The sequence below is a fragment of the Clinocottus analis genome, unplaced genomic scaffold (genome assembly GCF_023055335.1).
Source record: "Clinocottus analis isolate CAN_PGR_092001 unplaced genomic scaffold, fCliAna1.0.p SCAF_2, whole genome shotgun sequence".
NCBI lineage: Eukaryota > Metazoa > Chordata > Actinopteri > Perciformes > Cottidae > Clinocottus > Clinocottus analis.
Window position 1 is genome coordinate 18,454,123 of NW_027175931.1, and position 26,627 is coordinate 18,480,749.

General features: G+C 39.2%; 2 protein-coding genes across 2 annotated transcripts; both read right to left on the reverse strand.

Moving 5' to 3' along the window:
• Positions 1-598: 598 nt before the first annotated feature.
• LOC137791072 (vacuolar protein sorting-associated protein 26B-like) lies at positions 599-6,018 on the reverse strand. The gene is made up of 6 exons (XM_068585776.1): positions 5,308-6,018; positions 4,496-4,652; positions 4,167-4,331; positions 3,103-3,278; positions 2,848-2,990; positions 599-1,698 (listed from the first exon to the last, which is right to left on the reverse strand). The coding sequence occupies exons 1-6, from the start codon at positions 5,528-5,530 to the stop codon at positions 1,561-1,563; spliced, it is 1,002 nt and encodes a 333-aa protein (XP_068441877.1). The 5' UTR covers positions 5,531-6,018; the 3' UTR covers positions 599-1,560.
• Positions 6,019-6,941: 923 nt separating this feature from the next.
• Positions 6,942-15,682, reverse strand: jam3a (junctional adhesion molecule 3a). Its single transcript, XM_068585015.1, has 9 exons — positions 15,537-15,682; positions 10,770-10,841; positions 10,575-10,688; positions 10,221-10,373; positions 9,332-9,534; positions 8,729-8,828; positions 8,314-8,443; positions 8,185-8,236; positions 6,942-8,081 (listed from the first exon to the last, which is right to left on the reverse strand). Exons 1-9 carry the CDS (start codon positions 15,679-15,681, stop codon positions 8,046-8,048), a joined length of 1,005 nt encoding a protein of 334 aa, XP_068441116.1. The 5' UTR covers position 15,682; the 3' UTR covers positions 6,942-8,045.
• Positions 15,683-26,627: the final 10,945 nt, after the last annotated feature.

The window sequence follows — 26,627 nt, forward strand, 5'->3', positions numbered from 1 at the left end:
AATTGTGATCCTTCGTCGACCGACTGCAGACCTCGTTTGAGCAAATTCTGCCAGGAATGAGTTACACTTTTTTTGAAACGTCTTTGCTGCCTTCTGCTTTTTTCATAGAGGTGATTGTGATTCTTCTCGACTAAATAGAAACACTCAGTTCAACAGACCTCATGGTTCTTTGACGTCTTTAACTTTTCTATTTTTATGTTTCTGAAACTTGGCTTGAGCGAACAAACTAAAAACATAGTTCCTGAACAGGCTGCATTCATTTGTTTTAATTGAAACGCCCTTTTAGACACACTTCCTTGTCAAAAAGGTATTTTTCTCATTGTGAAGCAGTCGTGGGGTGAATCGGTGCGATCAAATAGCTCCAGATGTTTTTGTCAAGGACATAGATTGATACACTTGCAGAGTGATATAGCAACCAATCTCTTGGCCTCTTCTAAGCTCTTACTGATGGGTTCGTATTTGAAAGATCTGAAGAAACACAGACTCCATGATCCGTCGGAAGTCGCTCAGCCGTGTGCTGCACGTTTGTTAATGTTCATGTTCCTCAAAAACACTTTCACTCGTTGCTGTCAAACAACCAAGTCCATTTTTTCCCCATTTGGCATCAATTTATTTGACTTTCAGGGACAAGAAATTATTAATTAGCATTTTGCAAAAGATAGTTCTACTGTAACTCTTTCTCTGGTTAAAAGACTCAAATCATGTTAAAGAGGCAGGAGGATTTCATTTGCTCGATACACTGAGGCACAACTTTAAAGTCTCTAATAAAGAGGATACAGTGGACTTCATACTATTAGACCTTAATACAAACACCCTTTCCGACCACCACTGGAATGCAAAGGCAAAGCATATGAACATGAACAGTCATCTTGTGGCACCGTGTGCTGTATGATCAATGTACACAAACTGGAACAGGATAAAAGGTTTTAGCTGGTCTTATTTACAGATCAAAACCCCCCAAAAGTGTGCGTGATAATACTTAAGCCCTAAACATGGGACGTTTACGCTTTAATCATTTTTTTATGCACACATACACACAAACAAACAAAGATAAAATGTGTTCAGCAAAATAAAGCAGTGCAAAGTTATCTTCGACATTTTGACCTTAGAACAATGTTAGGAATGCATTCATTAAAGGTGGAATGTCAAAGATACATTTCTGAAAATCCATGACAGTTGAGTTGCATTAATTACGAGATCAGGAATGAATGTATCCTTAAAAAGAAAAAAAAAAAGAAAAAATGAAGAAAAACCTGAATTAATGTAATCGGCAGAAGGCTTAAGAACTCAAGGACATCACACGTGGAAGGTTTTAACGCAGTGGACATTGCGAATGATTAGTTTGATTCCCATACAGAAAAGAAAATTGCAGTTATGAGGAAGTACAAGACCAGCAGCCTGCAGCCACTTTGAATGCCTCATGCAAACGGTTGCATTGTTCACATACTGTATGTATTACTGTATGTCGGTCTCCCTTCTTCTTCTTCCCTTCACCTGCAGCGGCTACAAACAAAAGCAGCTGCGTCACCGGCTGTCGTACAGCTGAGGGGTTCCTCGGGTTTAGCCGCTCTCCTCCTTCGCCGCCTGTACCAGAGCGCTCTCCGAAGCAGCCGAGCCCTCGAACCTCTGGGAGGCGATGGCCGCCTGATGAGACATGCTCTTCCTCACCACGTCCCCTTTCCTCCACAGTGTGATTTCCTGCACAAGGAAGGGTTCGGTAATTGAGACTTTGTGTGCTTTATTTTGTATAAGTATGGATGTTACTGTGTTTTAACTCCTCGGCCATGAAAGCTCGAGACCATGGCAGTAACTCTAGTGTTGCTCTTGTGTGTAGTCACTTTAAAAAAAAGACACTAAATTATGTTTGTAACAATTGTATATCAGCAGGAAAATGTTCTCCTTTGCCAGATGGAAATGAACTAGAGTGGATTACAGTCATCCATTGTTCGTTTAGAATAATTTAATTGATTAATTTGGCAGCTTTATGATTTGCTTAATGTGATGCTATACTGTAACATCACAAGAGTGACACCGACTTGGACTTTATGTAACTAAAATACATGATTACACATTAAATATTGTTTTCATTTATAAACCACAACTTTTGGCATCCTTATATGTATCGCTGTCAACAAAAGTCTTTCACAGGCTCGTGATGAATGTAATCAGCCTCACTTCTGCTGCTATATATGTCTGAATGTAGGTAACAGATGCTCCGTCTCAGTGTAATATAACATGCTGCATACAGTTAGTTTACAGTATATACACTATGCTGTAAATATAGGAGAGGTAAAACCCATGTAAAATATGTTACAAGAGCAAAAATGACATTTTCTCCAACCAAGAGTCCAATAAGCAGAGATACTCAACAATTAATGTATCGCCAAAATGTGTGTGAATTATTCAACTATTTGTTTCAGAACCAGCAGGTTTTTAGCAGTAAGTATCCCAACATTGACGTACTTCTCAACCATTTTATGCTGACAGGACACGAAGCAGCACGTGTGCGAGACAATAATTAAACTGCAACTTTTGTAATGCCACTGAAAGATAAATGTGCTTCACAAATGTAATCCCTACGATTGTCATTAAGCATCTTCCTGTTGCTCAGAAGTTGATTTGAATGCTTTACGGTCCAAAACTCTAAACCACACACTCACAGCTGCGTACAATTAGAAGGTACTGAAGTACAGAATTGGGACACAACAAAGCATCTGTCCAACACTTTTACTGCACCGAATGTTTCTCTTCATTATCTTTTCCCTGCAAACACTCAGGTGCCCTTCACACATCTCAGCCGGTACGGTTATCCACGACTTGGTCTCCAGGTTTTTCGCAGCAGCCTACCTGCTGTTTGAAGTACCGTCTCTCCTCCTCGTCGATCAGAACCAAGTTCAGGTAGTAGCGCACGGAAAACTTCTTGTTTATGTCTCGCATGGTGGGAGTCAGATCATAACCAGCTAGGAATAACCGGATAGGAATGGACTCTCCTGAAATATGGAGTACATCGTGTCAGGTTGGGCAACATTCAGTTAAATCTTGACTGAGGTGGGAGATGTTTGGTGATTAAAATGACTGAAACTGCGAGCCGGTGTCGTTTACCTCTGACCGGAGCCCCGTCCATGATCTCGTACTTGGCGATCGTGTCGTTTTCGTGGTACACACTCGGGCCGGTGCCCGTCGTCTCACGTTTGATGATGTCAATCTCCATGTGTTTGATTTTTATCCTCACCAGCAGGAAATAGATTTTTCCCACAATAACATCTTTCAGATGGTACCTGTCAGTGGACGAATGGCGACACGAGCAGAAATTAGAACGAGGGCCATAAATGACAGGAGGTTTAGTTAGCGAGCACATGGAGGATGTTGGTAATGTAACATTACCTGGACTCTATATTTGAATATTTGACCGCATGAAATGATATTTGCTGCTTTTTCTTCGTCTTCTACAATAGTAGATGAGAGTATTCTTTGTGTTAGACAACACTAGGTCTCTGGGAGATTTGCTTTTATTTTATATATCAAGTGATTTGTTATTTTATTCATGAATTACTGATGTAGATAATTGTTAATTGCAGATTTGAACTCCATACGACTGATGATGTACAAGTCCCTCACACGAAAATACACCAACGCTAATATTTCCAAAAGCCACTTACAGATGATGTATTATTATTATTTATTGTGATTTCCTGGCTGGTTGGTTAATGAACTGAAATTGTGTTTAATTTGTAGGTTTATGGATTTCTTTTCTTCAAAAGACATTTTGTAAATTCAGTTTTGAAAAGTGCCATAAAAACAATGCTTATTACTTCAACAACATGGAGATATATAATGATAATGTTGCCATGTCCAGTTGGTTCATCAAGAGAAAATGACCCAACAGCAATTTTGAAAGTTGATTAATTATTAAAATAATTTATCAAGTAAAATTAGTCATTAGGTTCCATCTTCTTAAAAAGGTCATTTGTGTTGCTTTCTCTGTTTTATATCATTAAATGTATCAAAACAATTACTTTTATTGATCTCGTTATCAGCTCTGTCACATTGTGAAGGAATTGTTTACTTTTTTCTAACCTCGTATACATTAAAAAGTTGAATCGTTGACAAATGAAAGATAATAATTAATGAAAAACAATAGTTTGTGGCAGCTCTAGAAGTCTTACTTGGATTTGTTGTACTCAAACTCAATGTGGAGACAATCCTCTATTCCAACCTCCATCTTAATGGAGGAGTTGAGTTCAGGGTAAGTACTCAGTGTGTGCACCACGATGTCCGTCTCTTTACTGATGTCGTTTAGTCGCCTGATCACTGTGGCTCGCAGGAAATATCTGCAAGATATTATTATACATTATTACATCAAAGCCATGAATACATACTTCAAGGAAAATGTGGGCAACATTGAGCAAGAAAATACTCACTTTAAATGTTAAAGAGTGACAATTAAAGTCCCTCATTTCACTGCCTACAAAGAAGAGGGAGGGATCAAGCTCACCTTAGCTTGACGTTCTGGCCCGTGTACGACTCGTATGGTTTTTCAACATGAGTGAACTCAAAGTCGAAGGTCTGCGACTGAGTTATTTCACCCGGCCTCGCAAGATCTTTTACCAGGGAAACAAACTCATGGTGGTTTCCTCTGTCGTAATACAACTCTAGAGGAGAAGAAGTGTTCAGCAAAAGCAAAATGAGAGTTGTCCATTTCAAGATTCTGCATAATATTTCAAATCCAACACTCTAATATAATAGTGTTTGTATTTACATGCAATACCATATAAGATTCACGATGTTATATATATATATATATATATATATATATATATATATATATATATATATATATATATATATATATATATATGTTTAATATATATTATATGTAATATGCACAGATAACAGATTATTGTTCAATAGAATGAAAAGCTTATTTTGCTCGGTCCTATATATATATATATATATATATATATATATATATATATATATATATATATATATATATATATATATATGTTTAATATATATTATATGTAATATGCACAGATAACAGATTATTGTTCAATAGAATGAAAAGCTTATTTTGCTCGGTCCTAACACAGAATTACAATAAACTTAAGGTTAAAAATGGGTATAAATAATAATGAAGGGTAAATATAATGGGTATAAGCAGAGGGCAGAGTGTTCATTCTTTCTTTGTGTGTGTGTATATGTATTTTTCAACCTACCTATTTGGCCAACAAACTCCACCCGTGTGTGTGAGTGAGTGAGTGAGTGAGTGAGTGAAATAAATAAAATATGTATTTTTCAACCTACCTATTTGGCCAACAAACTCCACCTTGATGCCCTGGTGCTCCAGCCTCTTGCCCGGGTTCTTCAGGGTGACGTTCACCTTCCCACTGACAGTCTCGCCATCGTAGAACAGAAAGTATTTATCTTTCTTTCCATCTTCCGTCTTGTGTTCAGCCTTCTTCCTCGTCTCGGCGTCATTTAGGACTACATCAATGTCTGCACTTTGTCCAAAACTAAAGAAACTCATCTTGTAGTCAACTCTTATCGTGACTGACTTGTTAGCAAACTAATCCCCCCTCCCCACCCCCTACACGCACACGCACACAAACGCACACAAACCTGCTAATGTTTCAAAGTAAAACACAAACAACACAGTAAGGCCTTCAGGTTGTGCGACCTCAGTTCCCTTTCAGAGCAACAAATACACTATTAAACGTGGGGAAAGTCGATATTTTAGAGACAACTCCACACTCGCTGACTACACGTCCATACCGACGAAGCAAAATAGCAACACGACGGCACAAGGAAAACGCACAATAATAACACGTCCATCGGCTAATGATCCGCCGCTGGTGTTCCTCTCACGGCCTCGCGTCGCCCGCAAACAGCGTCACGTCTCCCCGCGGACACACGAGCTCGCTCCGTAACCGTCACAAGCCTCGCCGTGTGCATGTAAATTACATGTTTGTTTTCTGGAAGAAAAGACGGTGTATGTTGTCAAATAACCAGGATGTACGCCACCTGCGTCGGATTGACTACTTCCGGGTGGGGGTTTTCAAAATAAAACCGCGAAAAGTTTAAAACACATGGTCCAAACTGCAGTATGTGTTGCCAAGAGCTGTTTACGTGCTCTCACCAAATAATGGTGGTGGTGAATACAAGGTAGCAAATAGGCTTTATTTATTTCGAAAGCAACAGGGAGGGAGTTAAGTAATGTATTTAAGTGGAAGAAGCCGCAGCACGAGGAAAACATTTCCATTACAGGTAACAGTCCTGCTTTAGAGTTTATTACATTGGCAAAATAATATTAACATGCAAGCACTTTAAGTATCATACGTAAGAGTACTCTTTACGCAGGCGAGTGGCACCCTATCATTCTGATATTATAATATTGGATTATATTTCCTGATGTTTTTTAAGCAGCTTTAGTTGTAGCTGGTTGAAGTTAAGCTGATTTCAAAATGTAATATAGTTCCAGTTCTCTCTAGAATATAGTGGAATATAAGTATAAAGAAGCATGAATAGAAAGTACCTCAGTCATTTGTCTTCTACTTTTACTATTTACTACTTTTTTTCCACACTTCACAGTACATCTCAGAGGGATGTATTGTACATTATATTCCACTTACATAAAGAAAAATAGGATCACTATATTCATAATGTATACAAGTATAGTATAATATATGAAGACAACTATTTTCATATTTCTACTTTTTCTTGAGAAAAGTAACTGAATACGTCCTTCACCACAGAAGAAAATCAAACACAATGTTTTTAGTTGCAACTGCTGTGTGAATACAAGTGTTTAAAAATGTTCATATGTAAGATCATATCGCTGACTAACTATTTTTGCAGTAGACTCAAACAAAGTTTAGAAATGCTGGATATGTTTCTTGTGCTTTCTCAAAATCAATCTGTCAATACAAATGACCACAACATTTACAGTTCAAACGTATTTAATAGTAACAAAATAACATGAACATATAGCGTTAATATCAAATAAACAGTGGACATTTTTCAACAGTTCCTGAGTTGTTACACAAATCATTGACACTAATGTTTGAAATGACAGGCTCAACACTGCAGATACACACTGAACAGTAAATACTGTAAATTTATTTCCGACGAACACTTTTATTGCAGTATTTACAATAAGGTATGGAGTGCAATATTTGCAAATGAAAAGATCAAAGATGTATATATTTATGTACATCAAATACTGAGTCAAAACTGGACAATATGTCCAATACTCACAAAATAATTGGTAAAGCATAGAAGGTCACTTATACACAGAAACAGCACTCTAAAAATCATACTTCACCACCTTCATAGTACATATTGACTTTGCAGCATAGTGGGATATATGTTCAAACTCACAAGTTACTCTTTACTCGTATAGACTTGTTATTATCTGTGGATATAAGAAAGGCTGATAAATTGTGCCTTATGAATCAGAGCTCATCAGTCTTTTACAGTCTGCTGTTTATTGCCTGCACAACTACAGTATATACAAAATAACGTTGCAACTTATCCCCACGTGGAACAAAACTTGTTTATCTTATGAACAAATATAATGTAAATTAGTTTTGTCAAACAATTTCAGTGTACTCAGTAAAAAATTTAAGAATTATAAAAGAAGATTTGTCCAAAAAAATAGCTTACGGCATCTTTTGCAATGACACCGGGGGCCAAATATCAAATTCCACAGCTTTGAAATGTTTTTTTTTTGTATAAATAAAGACATTGTGGCAAATTAGTTCAAAATAAACTAAATATGGAGTAAAACATGTTTCAAATAGAAATAAATGCTAACAGAGAAGAAAATTAAAATGCTATCACGCTATAAAAAAAAACATGAAACGGTGCCACAAAATGATATCAAAATGACTTTGGCAAGTTTGTTGATTAGATTTTGATGTGCATTAGAGAATTATGTGCCATGTTACACCTCAAACTTTATCATCTGGAGAATCATTGTAGCAGTTTAACCTCAACAGTTTTTTGCTTTTATCTTGGTTTCGTCACGTCCTCCGGCTCCGCTGTCAAATGATGAATGAAGACTTGTGGCGAAAATGGCCCTGTAAAAGAACATGAATTATGAAATAAGTATGCGCAACTGATCTTGAAAATAGTTGAATGTGTTTACAGACATGCAATAAATACTGTGTGTGCTCCGTTTACCTCGTCTGCATCGGCATATTCAACACCCTCATTCTGTGCTGGCCAATTGTAGCTGGAATAAAAGACACATAATAAAACACAAAATTCTACAAAATGTCACCTCTTCCGTTCTTCTGAGATCGTACTCACTTATTTTCATTGTGGCCTTTTTTGTCGAAGCATCCGCGTTTAAAGGAATGACAAATGGAACCAGCCACACAGAGGAAAACGACCACTCCGCCAAACGTCTTGAGGAAAATCCCGAGGATGTCGACATCGTCTGCAACAGGACACGGAGACGATTATCTTCACAGTTTGGTGGCCCGAGACATATGAAGTATTACGATCTGTGTACTTGTGTATGTTGATTCTATGTATCTAACATGGGGCTGAAATCATCACTTGCCAGCCTTCAAGTAAACACATCAAACAATTCCTTCTGATATCTAAAAGTGTCATGTCGTTACGACACAGATACCCCATCACACAGCACAAGTCAGACAGCTTGACATACAACTCTTATATCTTGGATGGAAAACAGTGACTCAGACGTTCAGACACTCACAGACTTCCATCATTTGTGAAGGACACTGTGCATGTCCGGCATCATTCTTCGCCTGGCAGTAGTACTCCCCTGCGTCCTCCTTCCTCACTCTTCGAAATTTCTGAGTAGACATTTTCAGAGACGTTTCAGTGCAATGACAGACAGATGCGTTGTCAACAAAATGGTAAAAGATGCTTAGCTGTGGATAAATTATTTTGACATTTCCTTCAACTGTGTCATGGCATTTTATGATATGGAAATGTGCTTATTGACATGTCTTTGAAGTACACCATGGACACATCACTTTGGCTTTGAATGGAACATTATCCTTCTTTCATATGCTGGTTTTAGGTTTATCTTCCTTTGTAGATATCTTTACACGCATGGATTCATTAAATCCCATTTACATTAGTGTAGATAAGCTGTACTTGTAGCTGCAACAGGACCTAACGCCAACTGCTTCTTCTGCATTTGACTGAGGCAGATTCTGATAAGTTGATTTCTAATAATAACTAACATCAATAGACAATAAAATTTGTTGCCATTTCTTTTCTGCTATTTTTTTGTAGGCCGTGAAAATATATATGTAATAGAAATAGATATCACATCTTGTGTCTTTCTTACCAGGCCACCAGTGTCAGCGTTGATGCTGTATGAAGAGTTGACCAACTTTGGGCTGATTTTGGGGTCCTGAGGAAGTTCCTCGGTGTTGTGGAACCAGCTGTACTGAGGAGCGGGGAAGCCCTCGTTCTCCAGACATCGCAGCTCGGTTGACGCTCCAACTGTGACCGCCTCTGGCACGCTGCACCGCGGAACAACAGGTTTCACTGCACACAGACACAGACACACATCAAACTACGGCAACTACCGTTCATGATCAATTTTAAAGATATATATATATATATCTATATATATATATATATATCTATATATATATATCTATATATATATATATATCTATATATATATCTATATATATATATATCTATATCTATATCTATAGATATAGATATATATATATATATATATCTATATCTATATATATATATATATATATATATAGCTTATCTTAGCGCAGGGGTGGCCCCCTGGCATCTTTACTTCATCAAATTTTGCCCTCTTGCCAAAATGTTTGGACCCCCCTGCTGTAAGTCACTGTCTGGACACAACAATTCAGGAATGTTTTAAGGGTGAACTCCGGGCTTCATCGTGTAGCCTGATAGTCGGGCTGCATGTTTTCCCCTGCTTCCCGCTGTCATGCTAAGCTAAGCTAATCGACCGCTGGCTGTAGTTTCATATTTAAAGCCCAGTTGTAAGATGCTTGTTGATTTTCTCCTCCATGTCTTGGCGTGAAAGGAACATCTGTCAAACTATATAATAGTTCATGAACAAAAATGAATGGATAATCCTTTGATTTGAACTAAATATATACTTTTCATCATCCTCAAAAATGCAAATAGGGATGTGCTGCAAGTCTTCAACTGCGGACCAATGTGGTACCAGCTCAGCGTACCTCTTACTGCAAGACTGATGAGTATCTCATCAAAGTCCCTTTGATCGTCGATGGCGGCCACCTCGCAGCGGTACTCTGCCGTGTCAGACCGAGTGGTGTTGAAGATCAAGATGTTGGCCGGCTCTCTGAGCTGAGCTCTGTGCTCCAAGTCCCCTTTCAAGAGAGGAAAAAGAAACTGCTTCACAATTGCTCATTCACATACACAACATGACTTCACAGTCCAGAAGAACAGAATGCAATGCCAAGTTCTTTCAAGGTACCATTCATTTGGCTAAGCTTTGAGTCCGGAGACATTGCTTTGAAACTACTGGGTCGATGGGGGTTTAAAAAAGGGAGAGTTTGCAAGCGGTTTACCTGCTATCCTGTGCTGAAAGTACACATAACTGGGGATACCGTTCTTAATCTTTTTCCATTCAATCCTCGGGTTGTTTGTGGAGATGGACTCTATTAAACAGGTCAGTTCGATGGCTGTGGGGGAAACAGAATGCGTCAGGAAAAGAAAAGCTACTTTCGCTAAATAGGTTATAGAGTGATTTTCCAGCAACTTACGCTCAAACTCATTTGCCCACACAATCTTGTCTGTGGTGCGGAGGATTACCCCGAGTGATGATGGGATGTGACCTTTGAAAAAAAAAAAAAGCAAGATACTAAATGCTGAGTAACCCTGATGGCACACCAAACACAAGCATTTTCATTAGCAGATATTATCAACTTGGCATGTTTCCTAATAAACAGTGGATTAAAGCGATAAATATAGAACCTCAGAGACAGCCTTGGGAACTGATTTAGAGTCAACATTTCTTATTAATCACTTCACATTTATTTTTAAGAGGATTAACACCTGGGGCCAAAACGTGTTTTCACATGCATCTCCTAGTGACTGCGTGTGCTGCTCACGAAAGGCTTTAGAAAAGAACTAACTCTTAAGAATAAATATTCGGACATTATTTGATTTGGGTGCTTTATAATAGTTAATTTTAGAATAATGTGGCTGGTGATGAAACACTGAATGGGAGAGCACATTTTAAATATTTAATTTCTGCAATACAACTGTGTTTATTGTTTCAGCTTTACTCTTGTGCGCTGCATTTTAAATGAAACTCCCGACTGAAGTTAAAGTGCTGACTTTTAGCTTTTTGTTTGACACACCCTGGAGAGACAATGTGGGAGGACTTTTCTGCACAGTCCCTCCAGTTTTAGGACAATTCAGCAAGACCATAAGCATACAAGACAAGACAGCCACAAAGTTTGTTTAAGGACAAAATAAATCCCCTGGCTTCAGTCTAACTGAGCATTTGTTTGAATTAATGAAGACAAAGACTGAAGGCAAAACGCTCCTGAAACAAGTCAAAACCCCAGATAGTTTTATCCAGCAATGTACAAATAAGAGCTTTCAGATTATTCATGAACACTTTATTTGGGGTTTTTGTATCCTAGCATAACTTCATATACTGCACACACACACACACACACACACACACACACACACACACACACACACACACACAAGGATATCAATTTGTTTAACCACTGACACTCATATAATTAGAAGTAGAAAGTAAAACTGCCAAAAGAAGTAGAAATAGAAACAATGCTCTCAGACACAAATTGGACGTGCACTTCTATAAAAAATGTATCTTATGTTAGAATATGAACATCTGCATTGCTGGTTCACTGAATCTCAATAGTTTTTGGGTGACAATGTCCCTCTGAAGAATAGCTGGAATTGGTCAATGATGTGGCACTCATTAGAGCAGAAAGTCTAAAACATTACAAGATCTCGGGTTTATTTAATTCATTTTAAGTTAAGTAAAAAGCACTTCTTCGTTAAATTGTGACACTGATTAACATTGAGGTTTATAGGATAAATAATGTATCTAAATCCCTGAACAAAACAAATCAAAAGCACAAAAATAACTTGACGGTGGGAATGTGCTTGAATTCGAAGCATATTTAATCAGCCATCTTGTTTCCCCCCGGCACAAACAACACATGAGATACACTTATTTTAAGTTCCTCGCTTGAGTGCACTCCTTAAAGCAATCAGTGTTATTTTGCAAATGTCAGACTGTAATGGCAAGGGGCATAATGCACAAGTTTTGTCAAACTCGGGCCAGCAGATTGCCAATTTAAGTGGAAAATAAGTGAGCAAAGAGCGAGAGGGTGTGCAACAACACATTAAGAAAATGTAAAAATTACAATGTCGAATGTACACATAATTCTACAATGTGTCTGATTTCAAAGGCTAAGGATAAATAAGCGTGTTTCCAGCATCCACTGGTACCCTGCACTCAACCTATTGTGCCTGTGCCACTTCCAAACGCAGTAATCGCTGGGTACACATGCGACTAACGGCCCCCATGCTGAGTAATGAAGGCATTATCGCTCCCAGTGGAGGGGTTTCAAATGAAGGCTGAAATTAGATAACAATAATTATTTGAGCGGGCCTTAAATACTGCAAGACATCCCCTCCTGTTTGCCAGAGGCACTCTGTCTCGCTGTTTATTCAAAGCAGCCTCGTTACACACGACATTTAGTTCACTAACATATAGCCGACGCTCGACCTGAAAGCGATTGAAATGTGTGTGCCGCCAAGGCATAAGCGCAGCTGTGGACACTGATGAGATCTGACTTCCAGGTCTCAGCTTCCGTCTCTGTTGCTGACTTTCCCACCCTGTACATCAAGAAGCTATTTATAGCCCAGCTGTGACTGGACATCCCATGAGACACAAGGAGAGCTCGTCCAACAAACGCTCCCTCGGCATATGTGAGACGGAGTCAAGAGCGGTCCCTCTGTGATCGAGGCGAAAGCTTCTGTCAAACTGCAAGTTTACTGAAAAAAAGGGGGGACAAAGGGAAAACTACAGCTTTCAAATGTAGACATTTGATAGAATCGTCTACAACCATGCTGCTCTCGTATCACGTTACCACAAAAAAAAACTGCTGTCATTTCATGCATTTCAACATAGCAGTGTGTAATGTGTTATTCTAAGATTACAGGACATTATCTTTAATACTTAAGTTTTGCTGAAGCACTCTGGGACTAGAAAAAAAAACTCCTTGGGGGTGACCTTTGTTATATGTCATCCTTCCCCCTTTCCCTCTTTGGAAAAACATTACCAAAAAACAAACTGTTTCATAAATACAGTTGTTCGTCTTTATTATTCACAGAAATAACTCATGCTGAGAGGAGGCGTATGGTGCATGCACACTTTAGTGAAGAAAACATAATTCCTTTCCTTTAAATAGGCCGTGGGAAAGTATAACCACAGTCAATTAACATGACAATGTGTAGCTAATTACTAATGCGACCTTAGAATAATAGCATTCACACAACAATGGTCGGTCCCCCGGTGACACAATATAGGTTGAAAAAGGAGACAATATTTTTAAATTTTAAAATGAATCTTATAGCTTGCTGGGAAGCAAACACAGGCTCATTCTTAATCACCGTGTTTTTGTGATGCAAAGACAAAGTAGGTCTATTGTCTGTTCTGAGAGAAATGTGCTCATGTATGGCCAGATTCTGTTATCCTCTTACGCACTACATATGAAATCAAATACCCATCCCCACCCTTGAAACAAACAAAATAAAAGTCAGACCAGTGCATCTATAAAAAGCTGTTTTCCAAACATTCCAGTGCAGTCGCTGCAAATATCCTGAAGGCAGAGTTAGCAGCAACATGGAGGGGTGTATGGACTATTCACAGAATACGAGAGTGAACGTGTACTAGAACTGATCACTCCAGTGGATCAGTATGAAACAACTTCTACAGAACTATTAATCTATCTATCAAGAAAAGAATCGTCAATTGCAGCCCGAGTGTAACATTATACAACTTCAATTAAAAGCTGGAATCAGATGAGGTACATGATACTGTCAGTGTGGAATAACATGATAATATTCATGCAAAAAAGATTTACTGTGTCTTACTTTGAACTAAAATATTTAAATGTAACTGCGCAAGTTATACGAAACATGAATTAAACAACATTACAACAGATTCCTATTAATTATCTAAACCCAAAGGCAGACTAAAACTGGAGGGAAGAATTTTAGACTATTAACATTAATCTAAAAAATGTGAATAATTCCTCCCGCTACGGTGGCTGTGAGCTCCATTTACCCAACCGAGTTTCGGAACCAAAACCAAACACTGTTTAGCATGATAAATGAAACATTGCTTCATCAGTCACTTAGTCATGTGATTCACACTCGCAATGGAGCTGGGTCAAGAGTTCGACACTTACTAATGTAATCTGCCATTTGGAAATAACTCACTCCACTGCCAATTTTCATCTCACAGTGGAGTGACCTCACACCAAGAGCGCACACACACACACACACACACACACACACACACACACACACACACACAAACACACCAGAGGGGGAGAATACAACATCCAGCATCAGCTGCATTGATCAGCTCCAAAGCTCCAGCTGTTGTTGTTGGGCAGGGATGACGACAAGGCGTGTCATCTCCAACACACTATGTCTGGCTCTTCGTCTCCAACACACTAATAACACCCCACTCATCCTCATCATTGTCAATCAGTGACCACTAAAGGTCAGTTCACACAACCTTTGGATGGGATTCAGTGAGTTAGACAGATTTAACTCGTATGAACTCAACGTATGGGGTCAGTGATTTTTTGCTGTTTATTCACAATCTATGTGCTGCATGCTTAATGCACACAGTGCATGCATGTTGTGTGAAATGCTCCTTCATCCTGCAGGCCCTGTGCTTTCTAGTGCCCTTTGTCTCATAGCTGACACGACAGGTCCCGTCACGTCACCATGTGGTTGCCTTTTCCTTTCCCCCAAAAGGAACGTTTTGCTTTGTTTAGTTGTTATTTTTTTTAAGACAGACATGCCCGCCAGAGACCAAAAAACACACGGACTGGTGTCGGGACTTGGTTAGTTTACCCACAGTGAAGAAATGCACCCTGACACTGTGCTTGTTGTGAACGCCTCCGGATAGCGGACGGTATCGTTGAAACGTGAACGACGCTCTTAAAACGTCATTTTTTTTCTTCCTCACAGGTTCAATACTCACAACAGCAACGTGACGTTGACATTAAGGAAGACATATAGACATATAACATTGACAATACCCATAAAAAAATAGTACCGTGCAAATACATATGGCGTGACGATAAAGCTTCCTTGACATCTCCCAACCTGTTTCTGTCAAGCTAACGTCTGTTAGCATCGCGCAGCTCCGATACAGCTGTGATTTAAGGTCGCCGCACCTCGTTAAAACGTCGCGGCGTTTTCACGGGAGCATTGTCTGAAAAGGCACAACTACTTACCGAAACTGGCGGACAGAATAAAACAAGCCATGAGTCGCGGAATCGCCATCTTGCTGCGTCTCGCTTCTCGGTCCCAGTTGCACACACTCAGCACCTCTGAGAGGTATGAGGATGGCGGGCAGAGCGGACTGGTGGATGTTGCCATCGACGAGTTTCCATAGCTACAAGCGATGGAGGACGGGTTCGCCCTCAACGCTGCCTGACAGGCAGGGGGCGTGGTCATATGTGTACTCTTTTTTTTTTTTTTTAAGTGATCGAAAAAGCTTTCCTGCAAAAATGCTTATTAAATATATATATATATTAAAGGAAAACCATGTTAACATAATTTAAGACCTGAAATAGTACAGAGTAGGGAAACGCAGGGGGAACTGGTAACACATATAAAATATGAAATATAAAATAATTGTGTGCCTGTTTGTGCAGCCCTGTGACCCCGAAGGGCTCTCGGTTCACCTTGCAAGTGATAATTAAATCAATTGCAAACACTTGGATTATTAATCTGCTTTTGAGATTCCATCTACAATTAAAAGGTATTGATCAGTTCAGTATACATTGTTCAAATACATTAGTACATGAATACATTTTTCTCGATCAATCAAGCAAATTAAATTTACATGCATACAATAGGAATACCAGCCTTGGGTATACCTGCTTTAACACCTGAAACCAACACACTCACTCAAACATCAGACTATAGCTTAGTTTGCAGCAATAACACGGTACAGAACTACTTATGTGGAACAACTTTCAATGCATTTGTAAAAAATCTGTTCAAAATGCCATCATATGAGAGAGTGACATATAGAATATTAAGAATGTTCTTGGCTTTGACTGAAAAGCTGACATAATTAAGGGTATCAACTCATTATTATTGTTTTACAACGCTGGCAACAATGAAGTATGAAACACTTGGATGTTTTTCTTGTTTGCATTCCACTTTACTGTTATCTCTTTTTAAATGTATTTTTCTGCCTGTTTTCTTTTGTTGTGTTGTCATTACTTAGTTTCCTCTTCATTGTTATATAGTATGTTTAGGCCTAAAAGTCTGAACCATGGATACCATATGGTAATCTGTACCTACTTTGTGCAAGAATTATTTTGATCCAGGCTTCTGCTAAGCCCTTGGGTCCCCGGGCCATTTGAAATACCCGACCATTGGGGGGTAGGGAAAATCATGCCTGATTTGGCAGCCCAATAGGTCTGCTAAAAATCAGGGGAAACAGCGCTCCAGTCGGACAAAAGCATTATGCCGTACGGGTTGACAAACAGGAGACTTTCTGCCATGGGGTACAGGACATTTTTCCTATATTTAGCCCTATTCAAATACGTTCCAAATAGCAGGTGTCTTTTTAAATGGTTTCTCGAATGGCAACTTCTCACAGGATAGTCCAAGACCTCAGATATTGCAAATGCCCATTTGCTCTCTGTGGCACCTAGAAAAAAAGTGTAATGTTCCGTCTCATTTTTCTTATATCAACGGTGTAAATGGCTCAGCTCTTGTCAGTTTCTGTGATTGCTGATGAGTAGCGGCGTTGGTTGTAAATCAATAAACCAAAACACTTTCACAGTTGCCAAATGTTTTAGGGCTCTCTTTCATTTCTGGCATTAAAGCGTTACTGCGCTGGGTGGAAGATGAGATCTCTCATAAGGTCGACCACAGACATTATCCCTGCATGATCTAATCTGTAGTGTTTTATTTACTCGCTGTCATGCAGACTACATTTGTTTTCTCCTACCTCTTTGTCTTTCCACCATTTGTTCCTCTCCTCTCAAACATCCTCCAAGCCTCTCCGAAACAGTTTTCCACCTCAAATATTTTTATTTTTTAAACTTTAATCTTGTTTAACCTGTAAGGGGAAAACAATAGAAAATGTCTTTGTATTTCATCACAACGATCAACTTTTTTCACTAAGAAAACACACACACACACACACACACACACACACACACACACACACACACACACACACACACACACACACACACACACACACACACACACATATATATATAAAGGCCTGACAAACTGACAAACTCTGATTTCTGGACTACTTTAGTGGTCAAGGTTTCCAGTGTCCTGACTGCATAAAGTGTCCTGTTTGGCATTGTGTGAATGTTAACCTGAATGGGGCCGTTTTAAAACATGGTCAATTTAGTTAGACAAGAAAAAACAATAGAGTCAGCAATGATGAACTCCCACTGAATTAAAGAAAAGGCTGTTGTCTGTGTGAATGTATGACGCACACACAAACACACCATCTTGCACAGCCCTATCATTTTTTTTCTCTCCAAGCTCCGCATACTTTAGAAATATTACAACCACTGAATTGTAGAAGATACATACGTAACACAATATAAATAGTCCATGGCGGACCTTTACATATACATGTAATGTTACCACCCATAATGCTACACAAACTACAAGAACTAACTGTAAGGATCTCTACTATTGGCCAAAAGGTTGTTGCCTGGAAGACATGATTGAGGGCAACATCAGAATAATGAATCACTAGGCATCAGGGCTGAAGATGGACGTTCATAGAGGATTTGCACGTACATCATAGTGCCAGGCATTGATTCTAAACACCCTTCTTCTTTGGACCAACGCTCATTCCCAAGCCTTCTCTAGACCTACTGACGGTGCAAAATGCTAAATTGAAGGAAAGAGTATTTTGTAATACCTGAATTTTGCAGAAAAATAGCATAATCCTCTTTAAGTAGGTATATACTGCTGACCCTTCTCATATTCAATTCATGTAATTCATCTGCATCTCTTACCATTACTTACTGTGCAAGCAGCTGCTGCTAAGTTTCTAACCTATGAACAGCAGGTGGCAGTGTAACACCAGACATCATTGCAGCTGTCAGCCATATCCAACTCACTGCATCTTTACTTGTTCTGCTAACAAAAGTAATATTATATGTAGTCGATTTTGTGATTCTTCAGACAACTATTATGTTATAGGGAGTGTTTATGTACAATTATCCTTTTTTAGTCACACAAAACACAAGTTGGATTTAATACTATGTCACAGTAAAGTAAACTAAAGCGCGTGCCCTTTCCTCTGATTCACATAACAAAGACAAAGAAAAGGTCAAAATAAAAACAATTGAATTTGCTGCCTTGCTTGAATCCTTCTGCAGCATCAGAGCATCCTTGATCACCCTGCGCTGTTGCAGTGTTGGGTAATATATGTTGCTAAGCAATCATTTCTCTGTTGCCAGACCCCTTCTGGCTGCCCTTTATTTCTTCTTATAGCAAACCTTACATTTCCATTGTTTCACAGGTGCAAATATTTTGGATTGTACAGTTTTTGTGGTGTGAGAACAGACCCAAACCCCTTGTTTTCTACTGTCATTTCATTAGACAATGTGGATCAAAACTGGGGAAAAATCTTTGGAGGAAATAGTGATGTTTATTCTGAGTCAGATTAATGGCACCAACCCTTTAAGTGTTGCTTATAGACACCTTCATTTCCTGTGGTGTGTTGCATTTATCACTGTGAATGTATATCTTTCAAGGTATAAAGAATGCAGTCCCGTTGGTTCAGGATTTAATTTCCACTCGTCTCTCCGCTCTCCAGCCCGTGAGCCCTGTTCCTGTAAGCTTGACAGACAGATCTAACACCAACAAAGCTATTTAGGTGTGCGCTGTGTTGCAATAAGTGCAGGATATGAAAGCACAGCAGCCTGCGTTGTTATGCAAAATCTACAGTGAAATAAAACTGCACATTTTATTTTACAAAAAAAGATTATAACACTGCAGGTTGAAAGAAGTTTAGGGTTGATATTCTTTCCAATAAGTGTTGGCATCTACACTAGTTTACAGTATATTAGGACAGCATGCAGAGATTGCCAGTCTGCTGCAGTATTAAACACACAGCAGGCTTTGACTGTCATGCTATATTCAATTCAAAAGAACTCAGATGTGTATATTTTTGCCCATTCTACGTCTTTTCAGCCCCATTCCCACTTCCTCAAACCCCTGCATCGTATTCTCCACCTGATATCCACATCCAAGTCACCTGACTCCCACATCATCCTGCTCACCTGTAGCTCCTTTTCCAATCAGCATGCAGTATATTCCAGCAGCTTTTCATCTCTAAGATTATAACAGACTACAAAGCAAGCAGTTTACAGTCGGGACATTTGTATTTATTATTGCAGAGTTCTGCAATGCACCCACAAACATTATTTCTTGTGTGTCTAAATTCAAACATTTGGGGAGATGTTGAAGCAATCTGGCATTACAGAGGTGCGATAAGGTGCTACATTGAAGTGAGATACATTATTATAAACCAACGCAGGGACAGTGAACACAAATTCAAAAAATACAACCATTTTGAAAACATCTATAATAATTGGTCCAGGGCAAAGTATAATACAAAAGCAATATATGTGGCTCCTATTGGTGCACATTGATATATATATATATATATATATATATATATATATATATATATATATATATATATATATATATATATATATGTATGATTGTATATTGATCCCAACTGTCAGATTCTTCAACTGACTCTATGTAAGTATAAGTAAGTAACCTGATGTAACTTCTTTGAAGGTTCCCTTTGAGCTCCCGACCCTCTTCTCATAGTTATATGTAATATTATAATATTATTGCTGTGCATCATGTAAAGCAAGACTTATTTTCCTGCTAATCTCTGTTCTTTGCCCACTGACTTTGTAATTTAAATCACGTTTTGAGCTGTACTCTGCATTTCAAACCTGAAAACTGTGGAGATTCCTCTGCATGCTATTTTGGCTCTTTACTCTTTAGAGTCTCATTTTAAATATTGAAGATTGCAGCTGACACACATTCGTCTTTAGCTTTCATTTACAAAGCTGCAAGCAGAAAATGTTTCCGTGGCTCAAATGTTCCAGATATGACGGTCAGATGAGACAGGCTGAGGGACAAAGCATGGGAGGAGGGTTTTTCAGTAGTTTATCATCTTATTCGTCCAGAAGTATCCAGCTTACTGTTAAATATACACATGACACCTAATACAATCTTACTTAGCTGATTTATAGTACATACACTCATAAAGTGTATCGCATTTCCTAAAGATCGGAATACTTCTTCCACCACTGCTATCTTTAAATTAAGTTATCTCAGAGGTTATTGTCTTTTAGTTGGCATATCCATTGCAAAGAAAAAAACTTCCCCTGCAATAACCTGCAATTTAAACATTGTTATATTTCTTTTTGAATCAATTGACCAAGCTGAAGCAAAAGCCAAGCTTGCAGACTGATTATGTATCCGCTAAAACTGTCGTTTCTACTTTATATTTACATGTAATTTGCAGCCAGCGTGCAACTTGCCTCTGTGTTGGTTTGTGCGCAGTGTGAAGCAGTGCTGGTGTCAACATGCCCATCTCAAAGAACAGGAGAGCTGCTTTATGTAACGTGTCATGACCAGCACTCAGTCATGGAAGAAGTATTCTTCTAATAATACTCCACACCATGGAAGTCCTGCATCCAAAATATTACTGAAGTAGTACGACCAACATGTTCTTCATGTGTCAAAGGAGAAGTACTCAACCTGTCAGTGTTATCTTATTTATTATGTTTTTCTGAGATCTATGACCTTTTTTTTGCTCACCCTAAATCAACCTGTTTATACTTCATTTGTGCATACTGTCAATCAAACTGAAGACAAACTGCATCGATTGCTCTTGTTGGTGATTTAATGTTATCATAAACCGGGTCATTGTTTTCTGCAGCAGCGACGAGTGCAGAGGAGCAAGCTAACTGCCTCTGTCTCTGTATATGCCCCTCAAACATGAGAAGCTTGACTGAGAGTCTAACCTAAAATAATGCATTCTTATATCATTTTATAGGAGAAATCTGAATCATATCAAGTAAACCTGTACAAGATATGCATATTAACCTTTTGGAAACCCTCCCGCTCCCATTTTAATACCCAGCATGCCCCACTGAGACAATCTTTTGGCATAAAATACATAATTTTCCATTTTTTAACCCAACGGCACAGTTTTTTGACTAAAACTAATTTTATAACAAGCCAAGGCTTCATTTTATTGTGATTTTTTGTTCAGATCTAGATTCTTTAGGTCCTAATCTTTCCAAAAAGGTGTGTTATTGACCGCTCCAGGAAGCATTTTTTGGGAATCTCGCTCATGTCATGCTGGATGTTCATAGTTATGATCCAAATATCTTTTAAAAGTGATTTTTATTTTACAGATATTCATTTTTTCCCCCAAGACTTTGCTAAATAAATACATACAATAATCACAAGTATTGTGATTAATTTAGGGTTTCTACAATGACTCAAACAGCGAAAAACGAGGTCTGGAGCCAAAATTGGTTCCACAGTTTTCAACAGGTTAAATGTAGTGTAACAGAAGTGTAAGTACGTAAAATGTGTACCTCAGTAGTACTTCAGTAAATGTCTTGACTTTACATCTTGATGCCTTCCATCATCCTGAATATTTCGATAACTTTGCATTTTGTGCTGCGGTGCTTTTTTTAGCTCATGACGTATGGGATCAAACAGCGGGGTCCATCAATCATCTCCTTGGTTACCACTGTTTAAACAGGCGACCAATCATCAGGTGCGGTTAGAGACGCTTTATGGGCTCTCTCTAAAAGACACCCGAACGGCCACAATGACCCTCCACATGCAGGAGGTCCACCACGTTTGCTTACTACCGTTTCCCATGTAAGCTGAACCTTCATTATATTATTAATGAGCCGTTTGGCTTCCCTTTGGTCAATCATTAACCGATAGATATTAAGCTTCAGCACACTGTGGGTATGATAATGTAAAGTGCATCTGTTTGTCATATTTGTTTTAATTTAGGACTGATACTATAACTCCTCCCCTTTTCCTTTTCTCTGTTTCAACCATGCCGATAGTGTTGTCTCTAAATTTAAATAAGTAAATGTAACCAGTGAGCGGACACTTTAGTGATAGTTTTAATTTAAGAAAGAAAGAAACAGTGTGACCTCACAGTATATTAATCATTTGGAAATAGCCTTTACAGATAGTGCTAGCCAGCTGAAACAGTTTGTGTTGCACTGCGGAAAGTTTTTTTATTGGCCGCAATGAGATTAACTCTCTGAAAGTTATCACATGTCGAAAAACAATAACACAATACACAGACAATACACAGAGTCTCAGCTCAGCCACAGAAATTGAACTCCTTGTTCTTTCTTGCAGAGATGTTGTTGTTGGCCCACAGTGAATGTCATCACATTCAGAGGCTGCATGGCGTGTGAAGAGTCAGACATTAGCAGGCACCGCATCCACAGCTCAATTAGCACCCTGGTATTAATAGATTTCACGAGTGAGCTGAAAGACGGCATGATGCACAGGCAGGGAGGGTAAAAGTTTTCATCTTTAAATTAAGATGTGTTGCTTCATTTCAGCACTAACTGTATTGTTTGATTGGTGTGTTTTTTAACTGGGTGTATTGTTATTATTATGTATTATTATGTCAGGCTCCATGCTAGTTCATTTAGTTAATTAGTTGACTCATAAAAAGGGGTTGGGAGGATGCAAAACTCTCACTTTTGTATGTGATCAAATTAAAGTGGCTTGTGCAAATAAGCTATATGTGAAATGCATCTGACTGATAAAGAGCTCCATCTCTGACAGGAGGCCGCCTCATCATGCAGACTGTATCCCCTCCAACTGAAGTGGGTTCAACAACATGCTTGAATGTGTTTAACAATGACACTGAAGGCTAAGTGTCAGCGCTGTTAACCCTTGTGTGGTGTTCATATTGTTGTTATTCAGCCAGTGTTCGTGGGTCTGGTGGACCCGCTGCATTTTGTGGTTTTTAATTCAACACAATCACACAATTCTACGTTAAAATACTCAACATATGTTTACTTTATCACAATTACAAGCAATACAACAGCATATATGGTTGGTATTGGCCCTTTACCTTTGTTAGATCACATGAACGATCATGCTCAATCTCCTCTTCTTCAAAGTCACTGTCAGACTCAGAATTTTCCAGAATGTGATCCTTACATTGTGAAGCCTCTTCCTCTACAACATCATCATTAAAAGCTTCTCTCTATTCCAAAATTAATTGCAAAAAAAGTCTTGACTACAACTCAAGAAGCATTTTATTGCTGAAATGTTTATGCATGCCGGTAATTTTTCTGACATAACGACTTGGTTATTCTTATCAGGATTAATAGACTTGTTTGTCTGAGGACTGTCAAGTTGAAAATAAATGTTACATTTTTAAATTATTCTAGTCCTGAATTGCATTTAGATTTTCAAAACAAATAATTCAAATATACCCACAAATAAAAAGTGAGGTTGGTACTTTGTGTAAGACACTGCTAACCACTACTGGACCAAATCATGAATTATTCTGTGTGTGTGTGTGTGTGTGTGTGTGTGTGTGTGTGTGTGTGTGTGTGTGTGTGTGTGTGAGACAGAGAGAGAGACTAAAAGGACACGTCGCGCTTATAAAACACCATAAACAGACATGCAGCAGAACATCTGTTGGGCAGGTTCGTCGGCTGCAGGCTGACTGACTGATGCTGCACGAGGCCCTCAGTGTACACATCCATATGTCTCTGTCACTGAAGCATCTGTGGGAGCTGTTGGGTCTATGCTTACACCTCCATGTGTACGGATGTACAGTACATGACAATAAGGAGCAGAAGTTGCTTTTGGTTTTGATTAAACACACCTCTGCTTTTTTGGACGTATAAACACGGCCTTCACCAACGTGGACAACACGCTCACAGAAGTGACAGACTGAGAAGATCCCACCGGACAACGACCCTAAAAATATACTGAACATGCTCATCTTGAAGACAAATGTCTATTAATTTTTCATGCCATTATTTTTGGCGGGGCACTTGACAGACTACAGAAACAGAGACTCAGATATTATCTTGCAGCATCTGTGAGAAGGAAAGTAAAAATACTATATTGTTTTCTTAACTGGTCGCTGTTCAAAAGAAGACTAAACTGTAAAGAATAAATAAAAGATGAACCAATTCAGAGAACTTCTCATTTCTTTAGTTTCAGATCCTAGTTCCAGGCAGCAAACATGCATAAACATCCGCATGGAAATCAATAAATGAGGAATCTGATGAATCATGCATGGCAAATGAACGTTTTCTTTTCTCTTTTGCAGAAAATATTCCCAAAGTTGTTCTTCTGGGCAGTACTTCTATTCTGCGCTGCATTCAAAATGTAGAAACATTGTATATTCCCTCGCTGCCCTTTGGTAACACAGCCAGCTAGTTTCCATACAACAGAGCTGGGAAACTACTCGTTCTGTTGCATAAGAGATTATTTCAACTGCTCTTATCTTTTCTCTGCTCTGCCTTGTAGGCAATCAAATTATATCATCCAGAGGAGGGAAAAAAAGAAGAAACAATCTCTTCCATGGCTTTGTGCAGCAAATGCTATTATGTCATGTGTGTGTCACTGTCGACACCGGCTTTATACTTCTCAGGGTAAAGGCCGAGTGTGTCCAGGTGTGGTGTCAGCACTTCTGTAACTTTAGGTGAGGGCTGGAGGGGGCCGAGCGGATGATGTGACCTTGTTTAGCCATGCAGCAGCCACAGCACACTCTCGCACACTCTCCCCTGACGGTAATTGTGAGAATCTGACGGATGCGCCACCTTCCAAATGGCTTGGTCATTGACGGTAACAATTCCACCGTGCAGCCCCCTCGGTGGGGTTCATTTGAAACCCTCCATTCCTCCTGTTTAGTCACACAGCTTCGATTTAAACAAAGACTCCCTGCCACCGCTGTTGATAATTAGGATCCATAACTCATGACTCAGCTTCAGTTGTACATGCCGTTGAGTGAAGCTTCCCCTCCAGCAGTAGTCGTGCTGTTTTCTTACAGGCGTATCACCTGCGATAGAGGAGGCTAGTTTTCTTTAGCTTCCAACACCTATACAGCTGCTCACACTGACACATGTGCAGTGCTGGAGCCAGCTGAGAGGGAGGAGTTTAGAGAGCATCGCTCAGATGCTACTCGTCATTAATCTCTTCTGTGAGGAGCCTATGCTGTTTTCACTGTCGTCCGTCCCAACCTTTTTTGGCTTGAAACGCATGCATCCCCTTTTTCACAGATTGAACACGTCTATGAGCAGCGAGCAGTTCAGCCGAATGGTAATGTTCCCTTTAGATGTATTCATTTGAGCAGAAACTATCCAGAGTTTAACCAAAAGTCTGATGTTTGTTTGTTTTTCTTATTCTCGAGCTTGTTAATCACCTGACAAACCCTCAGATTGAACCAGCGCCTCCTTGGGGGGGGGTCTGACCTGTTTTAGAGAAATAGCAACACAAAGTAAAGGGAACAATCTTGAATAAATGAGTAAAGAAACATTACAGATGCAAATGCTTCCACACAGTTTTCGCGGGGGGGGGGGGGGGGGTCACAGACTGGTTTGATGGGTATGAAAATGATGTGAATCACATATTACCGCTTTTGCAGTCACCAGATCGCAACCTGTCATGTCCCATGAGAGCGACGTCAGCCAATGAGCGAGAGTAACTTTGGGAGGAACATTGTGCTCAGAGTTTCAGAGACTTGGAGATAATATGCCGAGGAGGACTGAAGCTGATCTAGCAGCTCATGGTGCCCAATACCACTCATTATCTATTTGATTACATTTGTTTTCAACGTGTATATCTCAGAGGGACTGCTCATGTATCCAGTCAAATCTGGTTATAAACTAGTGATACAAATGTGCAAGTGTGTGGTGGAAATACTACTCGGCAGGATGTTACTGCAGGACTATCAAGGTCTGCAAACAAAATGGAGAATGTCTTTGATATTTCGGCACCTTTTTTTTTTTTAGATTTTCCTTGATTTCAGACAGCAATATGACAGTCTCCAAAAAAAAAAAAAAAAAAAAAAACCCCAGAAGGGAGGGGGGGGGGAGTCAGACAGATCGAGATGCCGAGACAAAACTGTGACAAATTCGGCTGAAAGGCTATCAGTTTGCAAGGATTGCTCTCACACGACAAAGACGCGTCTGCTTATTTTCCAGTAGCAACACAGCAGCCGGTGCGCGCGTTATTCTGGTGCGATCTGAGCCGACGTCGAGCAGCCAGAGGCG

Bases quoted from the DNA above. Each gene is read 5' to 3' on its own strand.
- jam3a (XM_068585015.1), bottom strand. From the start codon at position 15,681: ATGGCAACATCCACCAGTCCGCTCTGCCCGCCATCCTCATACCTCTCA. The intron at 10,374-10,574 runs GTAAACCGCTTG...CTCTCTTGAAAG, and splicing joins CTTTCAGCACAGGATAGCAG to GGGACTTGGAGCACAGAGCT. The intron at 8,444-8,728 runs GTGAGTGTCTGA...GTCCTGTTGCAG, and splicing joins TTCACAAATGATGGAAGTCT to ACGATGTCGACATCCTCGGG.
- LOC137791072 (XM_068585776.1), bottom strand. From the start codon at position 5,530: ATGAGTTTCTTTAGTTTTGGACAAAGTGCAGACATTGATGTAGTCCTA. The intron at 4,653-5,307 runs GTAGGTTGAAAA...CTTCTCCTCTAG, and splicing joins GGAGTTTGTTGGCCAAATAG to AGTTGTATTACGACAGAGGA. The intron at 2,991-3,102 runs GTAAACGACACC...TCCATATTTCAG, and splicing joins GGACGGGGCTCCGGTCAGAG to GAGAGTCCATTCCTATCCGG.